Here is a 22154-nt window from a genome sequence, read left to right as displayed (position 1 = left end):
ATGTCCTCCTACACATTTTCTTGCTGGTTTTAATTTCTCTCCTGTATCTCTATATCTTCTCTATTAAACACACCACAAAAATCTCTTCTCCTGGAAAGTTCACTTCACCCCTGACCTTCTCACACTAGAGGTGCCCTCACTGAGGGCTGACTGGCTGGGTTCTCATTGAACCTGCCATTTCAGAGGATGAGGGGGCATCCCTGATGCTCTGAACCTTCTCTACCAGGCGCGAGATCCCCTCCCTCTCACCACTCAGCTCCTTTGATGGCTTCTCTTTCCTCAGGAGAAAAGAAGTTCCAGAAAGGCAGGGACTATCTTTCTGCTACCTTCAGAACTTGGCATGGGGCCTGGCAGAATAAGCAAACTGTCTTGACCTGACTTCCTTTCCACAAGGCCCTCAGAAATTCAGCTCTAAAATGAGCAAATTAACCTTCATTTTAGACATCTCTTCAGATCTGCTGGCCCTCACTAAGCTGGCTCGCTACCCAAATATTCCATCATTGGGCATCTTTTTTCAATCCTAGTGGTACTTCCCTCACGCTTCACCAGGTCAGAGACCCCAGGGAGAGACAAGCAAATCTCCTGGCTTCCCATTGCCTGTCAGATACTCACCCTTCAAACAAGGATAAGTGCCCTTTCCAAATCTGATGCTGACTTTTTCCAAATAGGTCAACCAATCCAAATCCTGGTAAGCATTATTTAACAGACTCTATGTGATTCTTACTCCTTTTCAATGAGTGCAGTGACTGGCTCAAAGTCTTCCTTTCCAAACCAATTCTGCCACTACACCCTGGTTTACTGCGGGGGGGGGGGGGGGGGTGCGCGGGGGGAAGCAGAGGGTCCTGAATGTTTCTAGTCTATCCACACTCCACTTCTTCTCCTTTCTACCACTGAAATGATTTTCCTAAAATACAGGTCCACACATATCACTCTTCTACTCAGTAACCTCCAGTGGCTCCCTATCCCTCCAGTATCAAGTAGAAAACCTTCCATTTGACATTCTCAGTCCTTCATAAGCTGTATCCTCATACTTTCAAGTATTCTTATGCCTTGCCCCCAAACACATATTCTTCAGTTCAGTGGCTGGCCTCCTGTCTACTCCATGAAAAAGACCCTCCATCTCCCAGCTCTGAGTATTCTCTCTAGTTGAATTCCATGCCTAGGATACCTTCAACTGACCTCCCTGGCTTCCTTTAAGTTCCATCTAAAATCCTTCCTTCTGTTGGTAGTCTTCCCTAAGCCTTCTTCCTGTTAATTACCTCCTATTTATCCTCTATTAGCTTGCTTGTTGTCTTCCCCATTAGATTGTAAGCAGGGTCTATCTTTTCCTCTTTTTGTAGGCCTAGAGCTTAGAAAATAGATGTTTAATGTCTACTGGGTGATTGGTTGATACTAAAGAACTTCAACATGTGTTGGTGCTCCCTCAAACACCTTATACTCCCATTTCTTCAGTCTAATCAACACCTCTGACCCCACAGCTAACTCCAACTGGACATCACTCAGAAGTAATCAACTCCTTCCAAAACCAAAAAACCTGAAATCACTTCGTTATCATTATTTCCTATTACTTTATCTCTTCCTAAACCTTACTCCTCAGAAACCTCTTCATGACCTCCAACTTTCCCAACCCTCAACACCATTGCTCTGAGAATACTCTCTTCCCCTCCCAATCTACATTGTATTATGAACCAATTTAATTTTGTACCACCTCTCAACTCTCAAATTCCTTGCATTTATAATCCCCTTCTATCTATAAATTTAAATAGCTCTCCATTTTCTCCTTTCATATCTATAAATATCTAGTCTTGCCCATCTTTAAAAAAATAAACTTTCAGAGGATCCAAACATCTCTGCTTTTATTATCCTATATCAGTTTGCCCCTTCTCAGCTAAACTCCTTGAGAAAAAAATACAGTAGTGCCTCTCCCTCCTTTTCTCTGGCTTGAGTCTAAAAACCCTGAAATCTGGCTTCTGACTTCTTTATTCAATTGAAACCACTGTCTCCAAAGTTTCCAATAAAGACACAATATCCTTTTCCCAATACTGATTCTTCCTGACCACTCTGCATCATGACATAGAGAACTATTTTTTCCCAACTGAATTTCTCCCTTCTGCATTATCATGACTGCACTCTCTTATCTGACCACACATTCTCAGTCTCCTTTGAAAGATGAATTCCTATGATGTCCCAAGACTCAGTCCTCCTTCCCCTTTTCCTTATCCCTCTATTTTATCTCATTTGTTGATCTCATGACACTTCTTATGGATTTAATGCTATTTTTTCTTTGCAGATCATCCCAAAGTCTATGTAGCCCTAAACTTTCTCTGGAGATCCAAATCTACATCTCAAATTCCCTATTAAACATTTTAAACTCAATGGACCACAGAACTTAAATTCAACATTTTCAAAACAGAACTTATTACCTTTTTCCCTAAACCTACCCCTTCTTCCTGACTGCTCTATTAACTAGAGAGGAAACTATTATCCTTCTACCCACATTTCAACAACAGTTTCATCCTCAATTGCTCACTGGCACTCACTCCATATGTTTCATTACAAGCCAAATCTCTGCTTGTCTAATGGCACCACTCTCATTTACATTCCTTTCTCTCCATAAAATGTTCCCCCCTTGTTCAGGCCCTCCTAACCTCCCACCTGAAGTACTGCAACAATTCTTCCTTGATCTCCCTGCCTGGGACCTTCTACTGCTTATCTGGAGAATTCAGGATCCCAGGAGTTGAAAGGATCTGCCCAAAGGCATGGAGGCTAAACTTCTAATCTCTCAAGTCAACATTCTTAGCTCGGTCATCTACAGGGCAGGGCAGGGACTGGGTCCCATCTCATCTGTCGGTTCCCTAGTTGACCACCTGTCACCACTAGGACCCAGGAGCACCGAGAGGGGTAGTTCCCCAAGACCATCAATCTTGCTGCTTCCAGTCTGGCCTTCACCACCACCACCACAATCTGCAGGAGGAGTGTCTGTGCCAGGCCCCCACCCTCCCGCCAATGTCACATACAGGCTCCGAGAGCAGGTGGAAGTAGTCAGACACCCTGAGGCAGAAGCAGGAGGCAACATGGCCAAGAAAGTCCAGGCCCTCTCATCACCTTGACAACACCTTTCCTCAGATCCCGAGGAGTCCAAGAATCTTGAGAAGAGTCATGCTTCCAGCCCAGTGTCCACAGCCAACACGCAGCCTGGCAGTCACTCAATAGGGGTAAGTTCTTCTAGAAAACATTCCTTGGTGGCCATAGGCAAAAATCCTGAACTGAAATATAGTCTAATACACAAATTCTATGTTCAAAGGTGAAAAGGCACTGGCACCACTAGCCACAGAACCCCCCACCAAGAGTACAGTGAGTATCTAAAAGCTCCAAATTATGCCTCTCAATGGGTGAGACTTCCTTACCTCTAAACATTTATCTGCAAAGCTACACCAACTTTATGAGTCAGAAAAGAGGAAATGAGAGCCTAGTGATGAGGAGAACCAGAGAAGAAAATGAATCAATATTAAAAAATGGATCAAGACACTGATATTCTGGCAAGTGGTCTTTAGGGTCTCATCAGACAAGCTTTATAGAAAAACCAAGAAGATTCCTCATGGAAAGAGGAAAAATAGATAGACAGGGAACTGTCAGGAAATAAAGTATGTTCAGAACAAGACAGATCTCACAAAATTCTACTGCCTAAAATTTATGATAAAGTCACATTCTCTAATTACTAGCCAGGCCCTTCAAATATGCCAGTATTAGAATAGTAAAAGACAATACAAACATGAGAGAGCAGTGGTTTATCCTATCTGGGTAAGATTTAAGAAAATATAAAGGCATATTAACAAGACTTGGGGTATTTAAAGGATGTTTTTATAATTATTTATCTATTTTGAATTTTACAATTTTTCCTCTAATCTTGCTTCCCACCCCCCCCACCCCCAGAAGGCAGTCTTTACATTGTTTCCATGGCATTGATCTAAGTTGAATGTGAGGAGAGAAAATCATATCTTAAAGGCTGTTTTAGATGGATGATGTGGAATTTTATTAGCTACAACTATTCATTCTCTTTTTTCTTTAAGCAGGAAGAAGATTTAAAGGATGTTTTAAAAAGTTGTTTCTGCCACTATGGTAGGACCTTAAACTTATATAAGATTTACTTGTACATGAAGATAAAGAAAAATTGCATTATTTTTGCAGGGAAGTTAGTTCCCTAGAGCCTAAATATGAACCAATGATCAAACTCCCAGGTCCTTTAATGGGAATATGTGGGAGACAAGAAAGAAAGGTGTCCCCTTCTTTCAATAGGGAAGAAGAAATTCGTCGTGGGACATCTGTCTACCCCCACTGCTGCTGAGAGCAGCTGGGGACTCAGGTCCATTAGCCTGTTTTTGCTCTGCTGTTCCTGTGTCCCAGAACACACACATCACAAGCATTATTTCCACATCCCTAGGGGTATTTATTCCTTTCTCAAGAAACCTTTCAGAGCTTCTGGATTGGCATAAAGAGTATGAAAAAGGCTTTTTTGAAATCTAGATATGTTGTTCACTGATGATTTGAGGCACTTTCCACATTGAAAAGACTTCAGATTACCAGTTCATCCAAAAAACACATTCTGGGAAGAAAGAAATGAAAAGAGAGACTTGGTGCCCATTTCAGAGCATTAGCCAGAACTTCAAGCTATTAAAATGTACCAGACATTCTTCGGCAAAAAGAAAAAAACATCCTCTTTGCATTTAGGAGACCAGTCCTACCTGTCTGCATTATATTTAGAGCCAGAAAATACCTGGCAAATATCCTCTAAAATCATTTACTGCAAATTTAGCATTAATTTGATTTTCCTCTAAATGGAGTGAATACAGGATGCATTTAGACATGGACTATACTTTTGGGAATCATGAGGTGTATGGCCCAGGACTGGCTGGAAGGGCAAACACAAAGTGCCCTGGTCTGATGGATAATGGCATTTAAAGCTGTAATTCTGATTTCCCCAAACAAATTCCTAGGGCGTATATGAATTCAGTCACTTAGGATAGTCCCAAAATTCTACTGTCTACATTAAGTAGAAGAAAAACTTTTCCTATTGTTTAGTCAAAAATATAACTCTTGTGCTGGAAGAAAAGATTCTAATGCTTTCCTTTATAAATATTTACCGTTGATATTTTTTAAAAACCCTTTTTTTTAAAAAGAATTTGCAGCACTGGTATCAAAGTATAAGGGAAAAGAATGATCCTTATTCCCAAGGAAATCACAAACTAACTAGCTAATAGATCTAATAACAAAATTAAATGCTAACTGCATGGAACTGACTTTAAGGTCAGAAAATGAAGCAATCTGTGTGAATTAGAGTGGTTGATCAATGATTTATTAAGAAATTAGAAACTGAGTGAAGACTAGATTTGATCACTTACTTTGGTATCAAAGAGAAACAGTCCTACATTATATATTCCAAAAATATATTCCTTACATCACACAGCTTGCATTCTAAACAGAAATTTAACCCTATTTATCTCACACCTGAAAGTTGGGGAAATGAAAGCAGAGAATTCTAAAGGAGAAGGAGCAGCTGCCATGCATTCACCAACTATGTATGGGCAGCTAGAGAAGACTCTCTAGAAGCTAAGGAGATGAGATAATGGGTGGTCCTTTTCCCTAATGCTATTGCTTTCCCTCTCCTGATTATCTCCTCCTGATCCTCTACTGTCACGTATGGGCAGGTTACCTTCCCCTGATCCTCTATCCCTTATCCTCTCCATTAGACTGTGAGCTCTGCCCACCCCAAAGCAGTCATCCAGGCTCATGTTTGATGCCTCTCCCCAGGACTCAACATGGTGCCTGGCCCATGGGAGGCCTAAGGAGGCATTTCTAGACTGACCTGACCTCAAGATGAGCACTGAAAGGGAGCAGGAGAAAGGATAATGAAAGTGACAGCATAGTTACAGAGAGAACCCTCCTCAACAGCTGCCAGAACCACATCTGCCTCAATTTCCCTTAAGACTATATACTCAGTCACTTCCCAGCCCACCAGTGGAATAGGTGTGAAATAATGGAATAATGGGCAAGGGCTTCCCCGGGCACCATGGACCACATTCTGGATATCGATAAGCAATCTACTGAAAGGTCACTAAACTTGTTTTCCCTTTACCACTGCTGGGTACATCCTCAAGCAGATGTGATTTCTTATTCAAAATAAAGAAGTTAGGAGAAGAAGTCTAACTTGACATTAGTGGTTCATATAGCAAAGCCTCTGACAGAGGGCTTATATGTCCTTAAGAATAGGTTTTCTAACTCTTTGTCTCACCCTCTGTGTATCTGAAAACTAATTCTCACTGAGGGATTATGGAATTCATTAATCTCTGTCCTTTACTGAAGCACAGACTAACAGAAAGAACACTACATAAAAGGTCAGAAAGCCAGGACTGTGGTCCTGGTTTGGACAACAACTACTGAAATATTCCATGCTCTAGTTTCTACATTTATAAAAACAAGATCTTGGACTTTCAAGGAATCAGAACCAGAGAGTTATAAAGTTCTTTCGGCAATTCTCATAAGGTATTTTCTCTCTCTAAGTGATCAGGGTCCAATGATGCTTGGGCTTGGGTTGACACAATCCTAGCATACCCTGCTGGACCCAGACAAACGGTGCCCTGCACCTCATAGGTAGGTAACTGTTGCTGGCTGGTATGGATTGATAAGAACAAAGTACAGAGGGGCTCTCCTCCCCTTCCATCAAGCCATGGCAGTCATGCTGACTCAGCACAGTAGTAGTTCACTAACATCCAAAGGTCTTCATGTCCTTAGCACTACTCCATATTCTTCTTATTGAAGGTTTTCTTTTTCCTTCCAAGATGCAGTCTTCTGTATCTCAGCTCCATTGACTGTTTCACATCCTTTCCAGGTGTCCCCATCACCATCACACCCTCCACATTTCCAGGCCCCAGGGAACTTAACCCACTAAGGCCCTGAGGTCAAAGCCCAACATGGGTGAATAGGGGCAAGCTGCCACAAATCTACCTAGGCTCTTACTCCACAGTCAATCCAGTAGTCTAACCCAGTCATCCTGGACTACAAACATATGCCCCAACATTCTGCCAGCCTACATCTGGTTTCAATAATAGTACCGATACCACCAAAGCTTCTGGGAAGGGAATCTCAATGGACTCTGCTGTGGTTCTTCTCCTGTACCAGGCAAATGTGAATACTTCCCAGAGAGCAAAGCACCTGGAGCATACCTTTGTTCCAATACGCTGCCATCTTCCTTCGGGTCACACTGGTCCACTCTCAAATGGCTCCATGTGGGCTTGGATTTTCTCTCTGCCATTTTTCACCTTTTCCCTATGAAGTATGTGCTCCATCCCTTCAAGAAACAGCATCCCCAAGATAAAGTATTTTGCAGAGAGTAGAGAAGTATTCTCCCTTTTAGAAGAACCACCATACTGCATTTCTGTCGATCACGAAGACTCAGCAATCTCGGCATTCCCTTGTGCAATCTTCTCATGAGTGCTGTCCTCAGACTGCTAAGGGTCTTGGTGATCTGAGGAGCCCAATCACTGCTAGGAGAGGGATGGTGGGGAGAAGACTCACTGGAACCAATGAATAGCTCAATTCCCAGGTGTTCAGTGCAAACTTTTCTCTCTTTTTAATAGTGATCACAAGACAGATGTCCCCTGGCCTTATATCTCCTCATTGTCTTACCAGTTAGGTCACAGGAAAACTGGCTCCCCTCTGACATTCTATAATCCATGGCCACTTACCAGAAAGTATTTCCTATCACTGGCATCTTATTTCTCCCCTTTCAAGTTTGGTGCTTCCTCTCAGGAATTAAAAGAGCAAGAGCTGATGAGGAGCACCCCAAGTCTAAATCCCTGCTCTAGTATTTTATACTCATGGGATCCTGAGCAAATCAAGGGTTCCAAGTGAACAACAGTTGTACATGGGTCAGTAAGTCTTGAGAGAAAAATGAGTACCATTGACCTCTGTTGCCATAGCCAATTGAAGGTAGTCTGGTTCAGATTCCCAAATCAGAGAGGCTGAAATGGGTGCCATAAGGCATCCAGTGTAGTGACACGATCAATCCTGGAGAAGCTGGCAGGAGTCCTGGAGAGAGTTTTCTTTCTTTTTTTGTGAAGAGCAGGGTCACCAAGAGAAGGGCTTGCACCTTGGAAAGCATGGTGGTTCCAGCAGTGTTTCTCAACAGAGTGGAGCAGCATAGACCAACATGTAGCAGCTGACACTGTTCTACTGTCTAAAGCAATGAAATAAAAGACCCTCCTGACGATTAGACCATTGAGAGACAGGCTTGGATTAGCCATGCTGCCACAGTCCAACTCTGCTGGAATGTCATGGTACCCCCTATGCTGTGAGTCGCCATTCTGTTGCCAGATATCTCATGCTAGAGTTTTGCCCCGTGTTGCAGGAGTGTCGAGGCACCTCACTGAAATGGAGGGCTAAGGACTCCCAGAGCACCAGACCATTACTAAATCAGACCATGGGATGAAGTAGTTCTGAGAAAGGCAAGTCAGAAGGACTTCTTTTCCCAACATCCCTCTCCCTAATAATAAATTGTGCAAATGTGTCATCAAGCCTATGGCAGGGTCCTCTTCGATTATAAAGGATGAACATCATCATAATCACCCATTATTTTAGCAGGAGAATGAGAGGTTGAATTAGAAACCCTCTAAATTCCTCTTCTGGTTATAATTTATGAAGCTATGTATGACCTAGTAAGAAAAAAGGGTAGGGATATTTTGACTTAAGATAATAAACAGATCTGAGAATAAGTATACCAATCAAGACTGTTCACTGTCAGAAAACAGAAAATTAGAGTTATTATCACAAATAATGAAATAACCTTTTAAACATATTGGTAGAAAATGTTTATATTTTGCATTTGTTTACTTAGGCAGCTCGATGGCACCCTGAGTCACAAGTAGACTTGAGTTCAAATCCAGCCTCAGATACTTAGCAATTGTGTGATGCTGGCTAAGTCAGTTAACTGGTCTGCCTCAGTTTCCTCAACTGTAAAATGGGGCTGATAATAATTATACCTCCCTCCCAGGATTATGAGAATAAAATGAAATATTAGTAGAGTTTTACAAATCTTAACATTCTATATATAAATACAAGCTATCATCATCATCATCATCATTATTATTAAAAGAAGCTGAGATAAATTATCATGGTTAAATAAAACCATACTGGTTGATTAGCTCATTTCCCACTATAGAAGCCCATTGGATTAGAAAAGACAAGAGTCAATATGTGCCACACAAGACAAGCCACTGCCATCATCTACAGCAACATCTCCCCTCAGGCTCCCTTGGAGATCACCATGGAGCGAGAATCCAAGAGCCTTGGGAGTAGCAGTGCCCTCCACCACCACCAACAGCAGGACTTCCAGCCCAGGCTTGAGGGCATCACTGTGGACAAAGGACCGGCTCCCTCTGATACAATCAATATCAATCACTGAGCTGGCCAGGTAAGCCCAAGAGCCTGAGGAGGGGCTATACTCCCCAGATCACTGGCACTGCTTCTGGGCCAGGGCTAGGGAGTTGGGGGAATGGCAGCCCCTGCCCCCTCAGCAGCCACAGCTGCTAAAAATCGAGAAAATCAAGTTCTTGATGCCAAAGTCCTTGGCTCTATCAAACAGTTTGCTATCGGAAACAGATAGGGCTTAATTAATAAAGTGATTCCTGACCTTCTATCTGACTTGCAACTGCAACCTACAGGTGCTATGTCTCCCACTAGAGAACAAAGCCTCTCCCTTTTACTGGGATCCCCAGAGGAAGCACTTTACAAAGACTTTCTTCATTCACAGGAGCAAAGGGAAAGAGAGCTTTTAGTCCAGTCATCTCATTTTATAGATAAGGAAACTGAGGCTCACAGAAGAGCCACCAATGGCATTGATTTCACTTCCACTGGGCCTCATCTGTGAAGTCATATGTCTCAGATGGGGTTTGGAGGTTATCTCATAAAGCAAAAAGCAGGGGGGGGGAGTTCTTCCTGCCCAAAGCCCCAGAGGCGGCAGAGTGCAGAGCAGAGCCTCGGTCCCCCGACTGCCCTCCCCGCGAGGCTCATTCAGCAGGACTGTGCATAGAAGCTCTCCTCTGAGGCAGTCCCATGGGGGACCATGACACAGCTAAAGAGATCTGATTCTCTCCAGAACCCATTCATGCTGCTCTTGAGGAGACCTGCTGAAAAATGTGAGGAATGAAGGTCAGCATGACACAGTGGGCCACAGAAGACCTTATCTGAAGGATTTCTTCATGCCATGCAAGGTCTATGCCAAGAACCTAGTTTGGAGACATCTAAATAAACACTTCACTGCATGAGGTCTGAGATCAAGAATGCCTGCTAGAAGGTGATCCTAGCTGAGAAGTAAATAAATATATGGTAGGGATTCCAAAAGTTAGTCAGTGGGAATTTAGATGACAAATGAAATGCTGAGCTCTGCCATAAAAGATGAAAGCAAGAAAAATCAACTGAGTCTTAAATCTAAGGCCATATGACTTGGGGGTGGGCGGGGGGGCGTTATGGAACCCTAACTCCCTATCCCATTTTGATAAGACTCACTTCCAGAAAGCCCTAGACACTTCATTGCCCTTACTGCCCTTACTGCCTTCCTCCTTTTGGACTTGAGAGGGAAAGGAAGCAACAAGGAGACTAGGGAAGAAAGACACCCAGGAACTTGGCCTGAGGACCTAAGAGCCTAGAATCCAACCTGGTTGGTCAGTGGTCACTGAGACAAAGCCTCCATGTGAATATTTTCTTCAACATCTTCTCCCTCAACTATCTCCCACTTATAGTCTGATATCATACATACATACAGAAGTTACGGCTTCTCTAGTAGGCTTAGAGACCCCAATCCCAGTGTAGGATAGCAGGCACTCAGGAGGTACCCCCCCAAAAAAGGCATTATTTGGATCTCTTGGAAAAGGAAATGCTGTAGTTTGTCATAACAAATGGATCTCACAAAGGTTCCCACAGGTGGATATGTTTCTGAAGCAGAGCAGGCAAATGGCATGGGGAGAAAAATCACCATCTATAGGACTGATGCAGGTCTCTCGGGACCAAGCAGCCACTTCTCCATCTTCTTAGTGTGGCAAGTCCCAACCATTCCCCCATCTTGAGGGAAATGCCCAGTTTCCCTCAGAGTGGGCTCTATGAGGCATTTTTCAAGCCAATTGATACTACATGGCAGCACCAATCAAGAATTTTGTCTCCCTCTGTAATGAGGGTCAGGTGGATTCCTAACCATGGACAGAGCTATGATTTTCTCTCATTTATGCACAAAAATGCAATCACTTTCAAAAAGGTGACTTGTAAAGGAGCTTTTCCAAACACAACCAACTACATTAAAATTCCTCCAAAAATATATGATGAGAATTACTGAAGCACAAAGCACAGATCTGGAACATAAGACAAGGAACATTCTGGACATGGTTTGCCAATCTCCAGAACAGGAAAATTAAAGGAGCTCCTTTGAAACCCCTTTCTCATATGCCATGATACATGCCCACTTATCCAAAAGATGACTGCCTGTCTAATAGTGACAGGCAGTGACTGCTTGAGAGAGGGTTTGGAAGCTTCCAGAAAGCGGATCTAATGATTAGGGTTTCACCCCACAGGCAATTAGGTGGCATAGTGGGTGTGAGTTGGACTCTGACCTCTGACTAGTTCAGCCAGCTAACAGCTGGATAATACCAGCCAAGTCCCTTAACTGGTTCTTAGCCTCAGTTTCCTCATCAGTAAAATGGAGAGTATGATAACAGTTCCTCCCCCACAAGATTGTTATAAGGGTCAAGTGAGATAATATTTGTTCATAGCTCTCATCATATCATCCCAACAGCTTCCCCTACTGGTCACTACAGTCCCGTCAATTCTTCACAGATACACCTAAACTCTACCCCCACCCCAAAAAGAAGCTCCTCTGATTGGTCCTAAAATACTGACTTCAGGTTCTGACCCAAGACTGACCAGTCATCCTTGTAGCCCTGAACAACCCTCTCCTCTCTGTGTCAGTGACCTTCTAGTGGCCACACTGGAAAAAAAACCCATGTCTTTACCAAAGGGAGAATCCACCAGTGGACTGAAGGAGAGCACTATCAGCACACACCCCAGGGATGGACTGTCTATCACAGACATTGCTATGTCCAACTGCAGCAGGCATCTGACACCCCGTGGTCAAACCCCAATTACCTCTTCATCCTCTTCCTCATCTTCCACATCCAGAATCCCTGAATCTTGCTCTGACTTGGGGCTAGTGCTTTCGATTTCCATCTCCAAGCTGATGTAGGCGTCTTTCTTGGATTTTTTCCTGCTGCCTATACGGGGTTGTTGGGAGATGATGTTATCCAGGTTTCTCTGTTGCTGTGCCTAAGACAGTTAAGAAGGGGACAGTCACAATTTACTTGTTTTAAACAAATGAGAACTTTCTAGAAAACATGTCATAGAAAGATGTCATCAGTCTGTCCTCAAGAATCCATCTGGACAGTGCATACATTTTTCATGTTCAAATTCATTGCTGAAATTTCCCTAATAAACAGGTCACCAGAAAGCCTCTTATTCATTATTCATTCAGTTCATTTACAGACTGCTTGGGAGATCTCAGGCAAATCATTTGGTCATTTGGGGTTGGTTTCATCATCTATAAAAATAAGATGCAAGGGCTGACTTTCCTCTGAATCAGTTCATTGAAGCCTCCCTGTGCTTCTCTATAGTCTTCATAGTCATCAATTCTATAACCCAGAAAAATTCAATTACATAAGGTGAGGGAAGAAAAAGCTATTTACAGAATGATATCAACATTGAATGTAGGAAAAATCACCACAATACAAAATTACAAGTTTGACCTCAAAAAAAGAGATGAGAAGACAACTCTCCCAACTCCTTTGTAAAGATAGGGCTAACATTGTCTATTTGATCATCTTTATATATTGATCAATTTTTCTGATTTCTTTCTCTTCTTCCCCCTTTTCTCCCCCACTCAAAGAAAGGATGGTTTTTGAAAGATGACTCTTGCAGGAGGAGAGTATGGATACAAGAAGTCTAGGCAATGTAAAAAGATATCAATACAATTTATTTTTTTGAAAATCAAGGGGTTGAGTTAAATGTTCTCTAGGATCCCTAGAACCTAGATCTCTAGGATCTAGGATTGAGCAGCTAGATGGTGCGGTGGATAGAGCATTGGTCTTGGATTCAGGAGGATGGGAATTCAAATCCAGCATCAGACACTTACCACTTACTAGCTGTGTGACCTTGGACAAGTCACTTAACTCTGCCTCCCATCCAGAGCCATCTCCAGTCATCCTGATTGCTATCTGGGCACTGGACCCAGATGGTTCTAGAGGAGAAAGTGAGGCTGGGGACTCAGCACTGCTCTCCTTCACTCAAATGCTTGTCATGGCATCACCTCCCTGATGTTACCTTCTTCAAAAATGAAGGACCAACTTTAACTCTAGGATCCCTTCCAACTTCAAATGAATGCTGAACAGCTTGTAGTACTATAAGGATCATGAAGCATTCTATATATGCTAACTCATTTGATTCTCACATGTCTAGGAAGCAGCTATTCATAATTTACAGATAAAGAAACCGAGGCACAGAAAGGTCAAGTGACTTGCCCTGGGTTACAAAGCCCTTAAATTGTGTAGTGCAGCATTCTGCACACTTAACAGTCTAATCCTTCCAAACATTATAATCCTAGGTCCACAGAAGCAAAGCTGGGAGAGATCTCCAAAGCCAGAGTCCTGGCCCTGAGTTGAATCTTCAGTCTCCAGAGTGCTGGACTCCACATACCACTCCTCTCCCCCCTTTACCAGCCTACACCTCAGGGTAAGAGAAGGGAGTGCCAGACCACTCTGGTCAGGACACTTGCTCCCACATTGACCCTACAAGCTCCCATTGTCCTACAATATCCTAGGGACAGTCCACTGCAGGGATGCAGAAGTCTAAGACAGAGGAATGAACTTGCTGACCCCACGAGCCTCTCAAGGACCTTAATCTCTGGGAAGCAGGAATGAAATGGTTTCCCCTTTTGCCCATGTAGAGGGGAAGGAAGTGTTGGAGCTGAGCTCAACCCCACTCACTGGAGGTGGACTGGGATTCGGGCAGGCCCAACAAAGGCAGAGAACCAACAATAAGGCTGTAAATCCCTAATCTGAGTGGGACACTTCTCCCCGAGCCGGGAGAGGGGAAACGGCTCAGCAGAATGGTTCCTGTGGCTGGAGGCAGGAGCCTTCCAGCCTCACCGTGAAGATGCAGAACAAAGCAGGAGAGGCCAAGAGGGGCTAGCCCAAGACCCACTGGATGAGCAGGAAGAGCAAGGGAGCAAAGAATTAGGAACTGTGAGAGCCATCTTCTGTAGGAGCCAGAAACAGGAAAGACAGATAGAAAGATGCTTTTTGACTGTCCCTGATCCATTGGCCTCATGGTTCAACTTACCTCCTGGACACAGAGGCCTCTGTTACCTAAGCAGAGGGACAGGAGGAGCTCGGAAACCATTTCAAGTGGCCTTGCAAGTAAGCCCCCACTCACAGCCGCTCTCAAGATCACCTAAGGCCCTAAGATCACGGGACTTGAATTCTTTCTCTCCAAAGGGCATCTACTTTCTCCTCAGAGTCTGTAAATTGGGCCAAACCAGACAGTTGGGGAGCAGACAGCCAGGTGAGGAACTATGGGTCCAACCACTGGGCCCCCAACTAGAAATCTAAGTGGTAGGAGTTCTCTTCTGGCTCCAGTGGAGTCAGTGAGCAAGCCATTTTGCCTCCAAGTGCCATGGAGCCTATTTCATCCTATGAAAGGGAGCAGTCAAGGCTGGGCTGGCAAGCAGACAGGCCACTGGATGAGGGAGCACCCCAGCCAAAGCCCAGAATGATGAATTGGCCCCATTGTCACTGTTGTGGAGACGAATGCAAATGACCACCTAATAGCAACCAAAATGCTTCCAGGGGGCGGATGGAAAAACAGAAAATTAAAAAGCAATCAACACAAGAGAATAAACAATGCCACTTTAAATGAGACCCACAAAAGTCCAGCTCTACCACTGAGCACCTCCAGAGTCAGTGCCCCACAAGACAATCGCCAGAGGGTGGGAGAGGGCAGAGCCCAGAGGAGGGGGCAGAGCTTCCTGCTTTGTCATGCTTCTTATGGAGTAGGAACCCAGTCCTGAAACACACTCCTGCATAGCTCTCAACAACACTGTCCCGTTCTCAGGGCCTGGCTCCCTGATTGCTCCTCTCTTCCTTCCCAGGGCACCTTCTCTCCTCATCCTGGTGAGGTTATCAGGGGGTTCATACTTCTCTCTCATGGTCTGTCCTGGAACCATCTGATTGATTTGGGGTTTCAAAGATCATCTGCATGGGAATAACTCCGCAAACCAAGTCTCTGCTTCAGACTCCACTTGGCTGTCCCATCCCCTTCTCAAACTTATCTCTTCCCAGCTCCACTTCACCCTCCACATGACCCTGCTGGACACCCACTATCTGGTTGGGATCACCAAAAGTCCACAATGGAGCTCAGGTTCAAGGCTTGCCCAAACCTGCCACATCTTATTGTGGCATCCAGCTAGAATCATCCACTCCAGGCAGACTGACTCCTTCACTGTCCCATGAGCCTAGCATCCATGTCCACCACCCTTGGTTCAAGCATCCTCACCCCACTCCCCCTTCTTAGTCTTCCACACCACAGCCTGCAGACCAAGAGCTGAGCTTGGAGTCACGGACCCTGACTGCCAGGCTTGGCTCTGCCATTTGCTATAGGATGTGACTTCAGTTTCCTCATGTAAGAGGGAGACCTGGGTCAGAGGAATCTTACAGGGACCTAGAGCTTCCTCGTCCTCCCTCCTCTAGTCACCCAGAGCACAAGCTCCTTGTCCTCTGGACTCAGAGCACACTTTTTTACATCATACATGCTGCTTTCTATCATTAGCTATCTCTCCGTGTGTGTGTCTTGCACCAACTTGAGGGAAGGACCACGGATCACACAACTGCCATCCTCCAAAGGGAATGTGGGGAACACTGAAATATGGATTGAAGGAAACAACCCACACTAGGAGGCAAGCCTTTCAGGGTTGGCAAACACCTGGGAAGATGGTTGGTGCCCAAGCAATGTGCCACACAAAAGGAGTCAAAACCAGAAGGTTCACAGTCCCTGACCTCAAGGAGTGGGCATCTCGTGCATGCGCACACACATGCACACACACACAAATCACACATACACACAAATCATACACACTACATACCCACATGAACATATACACTACACACCCACATGAGCACACACACTCATACTACACACACACACTACATACCCACATGAACACACACACACACACACACACACACACACACACACACACACGCCCCATAAGCACAAAAGGGATCACTAGAGATGTGAAGACCACTAGGAAGGGAAATGTAATCTCTTGAAAGAAGTGAATTGAAGCTGGGTCTTTCCCCACACCCAAGGTTCCAAAAGGCTACCCGCAGAGGGTAAGGCCTGCAGGTTAGGAACGAGGGAGAAGCCTGGAAGGACGTGGCGTCTGGAGGGAGGGCTGGGCCCACAAAGGCCCCTGATGGCCCTCAAATGGGCCCAAGAGGGAAGAAAGCCCGAGGATGAGTGTGCCAAGGCCAGGTGGGTTGGGGGTGAGGCTGGCATTCTGGTCCACTCTTCCCTATGGACACTCAAACCAGCAGAAGAAGCTCCCTGGAGTCCTGGGAATGCCAGAAGAATCTGCTCTGAGGAGACACCTGGCAAGGACCAGAGGTCAGGTTCAAATGGGGAGAATGACCGCCCAGGGGCTCTCCAGAACTTTCTCTTGGCCTAATACTGACCTCTAGTGGCCACAAGAACTGAAGGTTGGCAAACTTGTGGCTCTGGCCACCCGGACACAGCCTCAAGAATGGGTAAACCACAAGCAGACAGGAAGAACAAAGGGTACAATCAGCCTTCTCACAGGCATTTATTTAGTGCCCACTGTGTGCAAGGCCCCTAGCAAGCCCCAAGGAGGCCACAAAATCAGAAATCAAACAACCCCCCTCCTCAGGAACTCCCTAAGGACCTCACTGACCAAAAGGCCAAGATCGGGGTTTGTCAGGACCCTGCCCACCAAGAGAGCTCCTGAGGCACTATCAAACATCGCCATGGATGCTGGATTTTCTTCATGCTCCCCATTTAATCTAATTTAAACTCAGTCTTAGACTGCCTGTGGGACACTGGAGACAATGAAAGGTCTAAGAGAAAGCTAGGGCCAAGCCAAAAAGACTCCAGACCCCATTCCCAATTGCTTGGCTCATCCTCATGCTTCTGGGAGCCCACCCCCCCAGGGTCATAAAGGTCTCTCAACTGGGCAACTGCATACCCCTCTCTTCATTTGACCCAGCAGTCAGCCACTGCCCCAGAAAAGAGCAGAGACAGGACTAGAGCCTAAGGAACCCAAGGGGATGGGGCAGGGGTGGTGGCCAACAAAGAGGCTTTCCCCCCAGGCTCCTAAACATGCCTCCAACAACCCAAGGACAAGGACCTGTCACAAAAGCACTCTCACCCGTCTCCTCCTAAGTAGTCACAGCCTATGAACTTCCATCCACAAACTTGTCTGAAGCATCCTGAGGGCCTGGGGTCAAAGACCACAGGACATCATGCCTGCCCTCAGGGAGCTCATACTGTCTCCAGAGAGGAAGAGGGTGTGGATCACATACTCACACATACACACAGAGAGACACACTCACAAACACAGACACTCACACAGACACACACACACACACACACAGTCCTTACACACATAGTCCTTAGAACCTTCAGATCAATTCATGAAACAAGTATAGGTTGGATTATCTCTGGTTCATATATGAAGAAATTAAAGCCCAGAAAAGGAAAACAATTTGCTCAAGGTTCCACAGAGATTAAGTGGGAAAGCTGGGACTGAATGATGAGTCTTTTGTGAACAAGCCTTTTGGACAGAACATGCTTTGTTTGTAAAGCTGGGAGAATTACAGTTTTTTACATAAAGGGTGATATCATAAATAAACTAGGGGAGCACAGATGGATAAAAGGAAACAGTTTATGACCAAATGAGAGAGAAAGGACTATGGGATATAATAGATCATTTTGACTACGTGAAATTAAAAAGTTTTTGCACAAACAAAATAAATGCAGTCAAAATTAGAAGGAAAATGGGAAACTGGGGGAAATTTTACAAGTTTCTTCAATAATGCCTTATTTCTGAAATAAATATGGAACTAAGCCAGATTCATAAAAATAAAAGCTATTCCTCTGTTAATAAATGATCAAAGGAAAGAAATCATAAGAAAATCAAAGCTATCAATGGTTACATGAAAAAATGATCTGATTAGAAAAATGAAAACTAAAACAACTCTGGGATATCACCTCATACCTATCATATTGGTTAACAACAGAAAAATAAAAATAAATGCTGGAAGAATGCAGAAAAATTGGAATACTAATGCATTTCTGGTGGAATTATGAACTGGTCCAACCATTCTGAGAACAATTTGGAATTATACTCCAAGAGCTATTAAAGTATGTAGACCCTTTAACCCAGCAGTAGCACTACTAGGTCTGTGTCCCAAAGAGATCATAGATGAGAGAAAGAGTCTTATTTGTACAAAATTATACAAAAATACTTATGGCAGCTCTTTCTGTGGTGACAAAGAATTAGAAATAAAAGAAATGTCCTTTAATTGAGGATTGGCTGAAAAAATGTGGCATATGACTGGGAAAGAATACTACTAGGTATTGAGCAGGAGGATTTGAGAGAGACCTAGAAGACTTGCATGAATACACAAAAGTGGGGAGAGCATTATACACAGCAACACACCATTGTTGTGTTGTAAAGATAACAACTGGGAAAGACTTAGCTCCCCAGATCAAGACAGTGTTCCATGACAATTCCAGAGGACCCAAGATAAAAAATCCAATCTACCTCCAGAGAGAGAGAGAAAAGACGAACTCTGAATACAGACTGAAGCAAAGGGGTTTTTTTCTGTAATTTTATTTTTACTGCTTTATTTGTGTTTTCTTTTGCAACAAAGCTAATGTGGAAATATAGTTGACATGACTTCACATATATAATCAAAATCTAGAAGGAGAGGAGAAAAAAGGAAGGAGAGAATGGAACTCAAAATTTTAATGGTTAAGTTTTTTACATGGAATTTGGAAATATTCAACAAAATAAATGAAAAATTATTTTTAAAAAAATCATACACACACACACTCTATGGGTCCCTACAGAAAATTTGTAATTTCCTGCCACTGCCAATCTTAAGTCACTGTCCTCCTCCTCCTCAATTCTAGGCTCAATTCATTATCTACTTATATAGACTGTCACACATAGACATACCAAAGGACAGACTCAACAAGCTGTCCATTCAATGCAAATCATAACCTGAATGGCAGATACTCATCTTCCTTTGGTCTTTCTTGTATGTATATTCAGGCCAAATTATTTCAAGAATATTAATTATTTAGAATATTAATATGTCATAAGTAACAAATACAAACGAATCAGAGAGATTGGAAGACCTGGATGAACTAATTAGAGAGCAAGCTGGTATAAAATGGCAGGGATGGGGGAAGAAGGGAGTAGATGACCTCTGATGTCTTTCCTAGCACTAGATCATCATCATCATCATCATCACTGCTATTACTCTGGATAGGATGGAAAGAGCTCTGATCAGGAAGCCACAAAGTCAAGGTCACAACTCTGCTACAACCAAATTCATGACTTTCAGCTCCTCACTTCCCTTCTCTGGACTGCAGATCCCTCATCTAGCAAAAGGAGCAGGTTGACCTGGAAGAGCTCTGAGTGCTTGTTAATTCTAAGTGACATCTCATGAAAAAAAGCAGCCAGAAGAAAAATTGAAACAATGATCTGAGAGTGGAAAGAAAGAGAAAACAGAAGCCCTTCAAAACTGACTGACAAATTGTGATTTCAAAAAATTGAAGATGAAGCCCAAGAAAAGGATGGCAGGAAGGGAATCCTTCACCTCAGAGAACTTACCCTCTATGGGACAAGGATGTCCACAAGTAAGTAAATGTCAAGTGCATCCAAAAGCTACCAAGCCATTTCAAGAGAGAATACAAACCATGGGGGCATCAGGGGTGGCCTCCTGTGTGAGGGAGCATCTCCCCACCTTGTCCCTGCCTTGGCAGTCTACACCTTTGGGTTGGTTGCTTGGTTTAGTCAGAGACAGGATGGGACCTCAATCCTCCCCAAGCCTCAGATCAGTTCTCTATACACCATGCACACTGCCCCTCTATTTTACTTTAGGGTTTAAAATCAGAGCAAAAACCCAAGGGCTGAGGAAAAGAAGAACAAAAATGTAAAGACGAAACTGCAGAGCAAGCCAAGGTTGTAACTGAAGCGCTAGAGATCTGGGTTAGAATCCCAGTTCCCAAACACTAAGTGAGGCTCGCCTTTTCCTTATTCTTTCTACCAAATGTAAACCTCTATTTACCTAAAGTCCTCCTTCAAGGAAATCAAACAGGTCTTGCACAGAACTTGCAGTTTTCCCACACCTCTTCCATTTTCATATTACCTCCATAGACACAGGAGCTCTTGACAAGATTCCCCCAGGAAGTCACAGCATCCTTCATTCTGAAGCCAGGGCAGATCAAGACCAGTTGAGACCCCCACTCTGAGTCTCTCTTTGTAAAGAGGGGCAAGTAGCACCCACCAGCTACCAGCCCTGCTCCCTCTGAGGGGGGCTCCAAAGGATGGCCGGCCTGGAGGGAGAAGCCACTGAGCTCCCAGACCAATCTCCTATTTCTGGTTGGTGTGTGTGATGTACAACTCTTCAGAGAAGCAGGAATGGGACAGGAATAAAGACAAGAGTGGCGGCGGCCCATCAGGGAGTGGGAGCACATCAGATTCGGGGAGGCCTCGGCTCTCTCCCACTCTCAGGCGCCCCGCCCACATGGTCCTTGACACCATGTTCTCCCACGTGAGCAGTGAGAGTGGCCATCCACTAAAACAGGGCCAAGGCTTAGCAGACTTTTCAAGGTGCTGGGAGAAGATGGTCTCAAACTCCATACTAAAAATAATGATAATAATCATATTATTTATGAAGCACTTTCAGATTGGCAAAGTTGGCCTTAGCTTGTCAACATCCAACTAGTTCCATCATAAACCACATCATTCCATTAAGAGATGTCTGTGTAAATGGTGAAGAACACTTTGGGCCCCAAGCCACTCCACTGGGAAGAAACACCCAGGGAGTCTCACTTCCACCAAATGAGGGAGGTGGGCCATCTCTCAGGAGAGGAAAGAGAAGTAGACATAAGCCCCTGGGTCAGACCAGAAATCCAGTCTTGGGCCTTCCACCTGCTGGTCCAAGTGAAGGGAAATGACATGGTACAACTGGCCAGGAATGGGGAAGAAAGAACATGATTATACTTCACAAAAAGAGAGAGCTTCAGAGACAAGGTCACCAACAAGGAAGACCCCCAAAGGAGATCAGCCTGAGGGAAGCCAAGCTCAAGGAGAGGAAATACATGCCTTTATTCAGGTTTTTCCTGGGGAAATCAGTGCGTCTTTCTATTATCTGGTAAGCTATTCTGCCTGAGGCCCATGATTCATCTTGGGGTCCCAAAACATAGCAATGTGGAGAGGGAATAAGAAATATCAATCAAGGGTCAAAGTCCCTTGTTTGAAGAATATACTAACGAGACCAGGGAGGGCCTGAGGGCCTATTACATATAAGCCAATGAACCTCAAACAGAGGGAAAATCAGCCCCAGAGGCATAAATAATGCCTAATGATGGCTCAAGTCCCACAGAAGCATGCCACTGACCACAGGGCAAGTTGGATCCCATGAAGCATTTCATCCATATGAATCCTTCAGTGACAGGCAAAGGATGAAGGTTCTTGGGGACATGATCATGAGGATCTGCATGGAGGGTGAGGAACCTTTCATCTTATGATTAATGAAATTCTTAAAAATATCATTGAAGCTGGACATATTAACCTGAAGTGTATGGACCCCCAAAGAGATAAACAGCATACTGCAGGGGAACCATGGGGAGAAAATTACATCTTTATTTCCATTAATTTTTTTTTTAGATTTTCCAAGGCAATGGAGTTAGGTGGCTTGCCCAAGGCCACACAGCTAGGTGATTATTAAGTGTCTGAGGCCAGATTTGAACTCAGG

General features: G+C 44.2%; 1 protein-coding gene across 4 annotated transcripts in view; it reads right to left on the bottom strand.

The window, feature by feature from the left end:
• EXOC6B (exocyst complex component 6B) overlaps window positions 1-22154 on the bottom strand; it is a 525494-nt gene that overhangs the window by 306357 nt on the left and 196983 nt on the right. For all 4 annotated transcript variants that reach the window (XM_074195695.1, XM_074195720.1, XM_074195705.1 and 1 more), the window contains exon 7: window positions 12187-12363. In XM_074195695.1, coding sequence (XP_074051796.1) covers window positions 12187-12363 — 177 coding nt within the window. The remainder of the gene's footprint in view (window positions 1-12186; window positions 12364-22154) is intronic.

The sequence above is a fragment of the Macrotis lagotis genome, chromosome 1 (genome assembly GCF_037893015.1).
Source record: "Macrotis lagotis isolate mMagLag1 chromosome 1, bilby.v1.9.chrom.fasta, whole genome shotgun sequence".
Classification (NCBI taxonomy): Eukaryota; Metazoa; Chordata; class Mammalia; order Peramelemorphia; family Peramelidae; genus Macrotis; species Macrotis lagotis.
The sequence above is the reverse complement of the archived record's forward strand: the minus strand, read 5'-3'. Positions and strand labels throughout refer to the sequence as shown.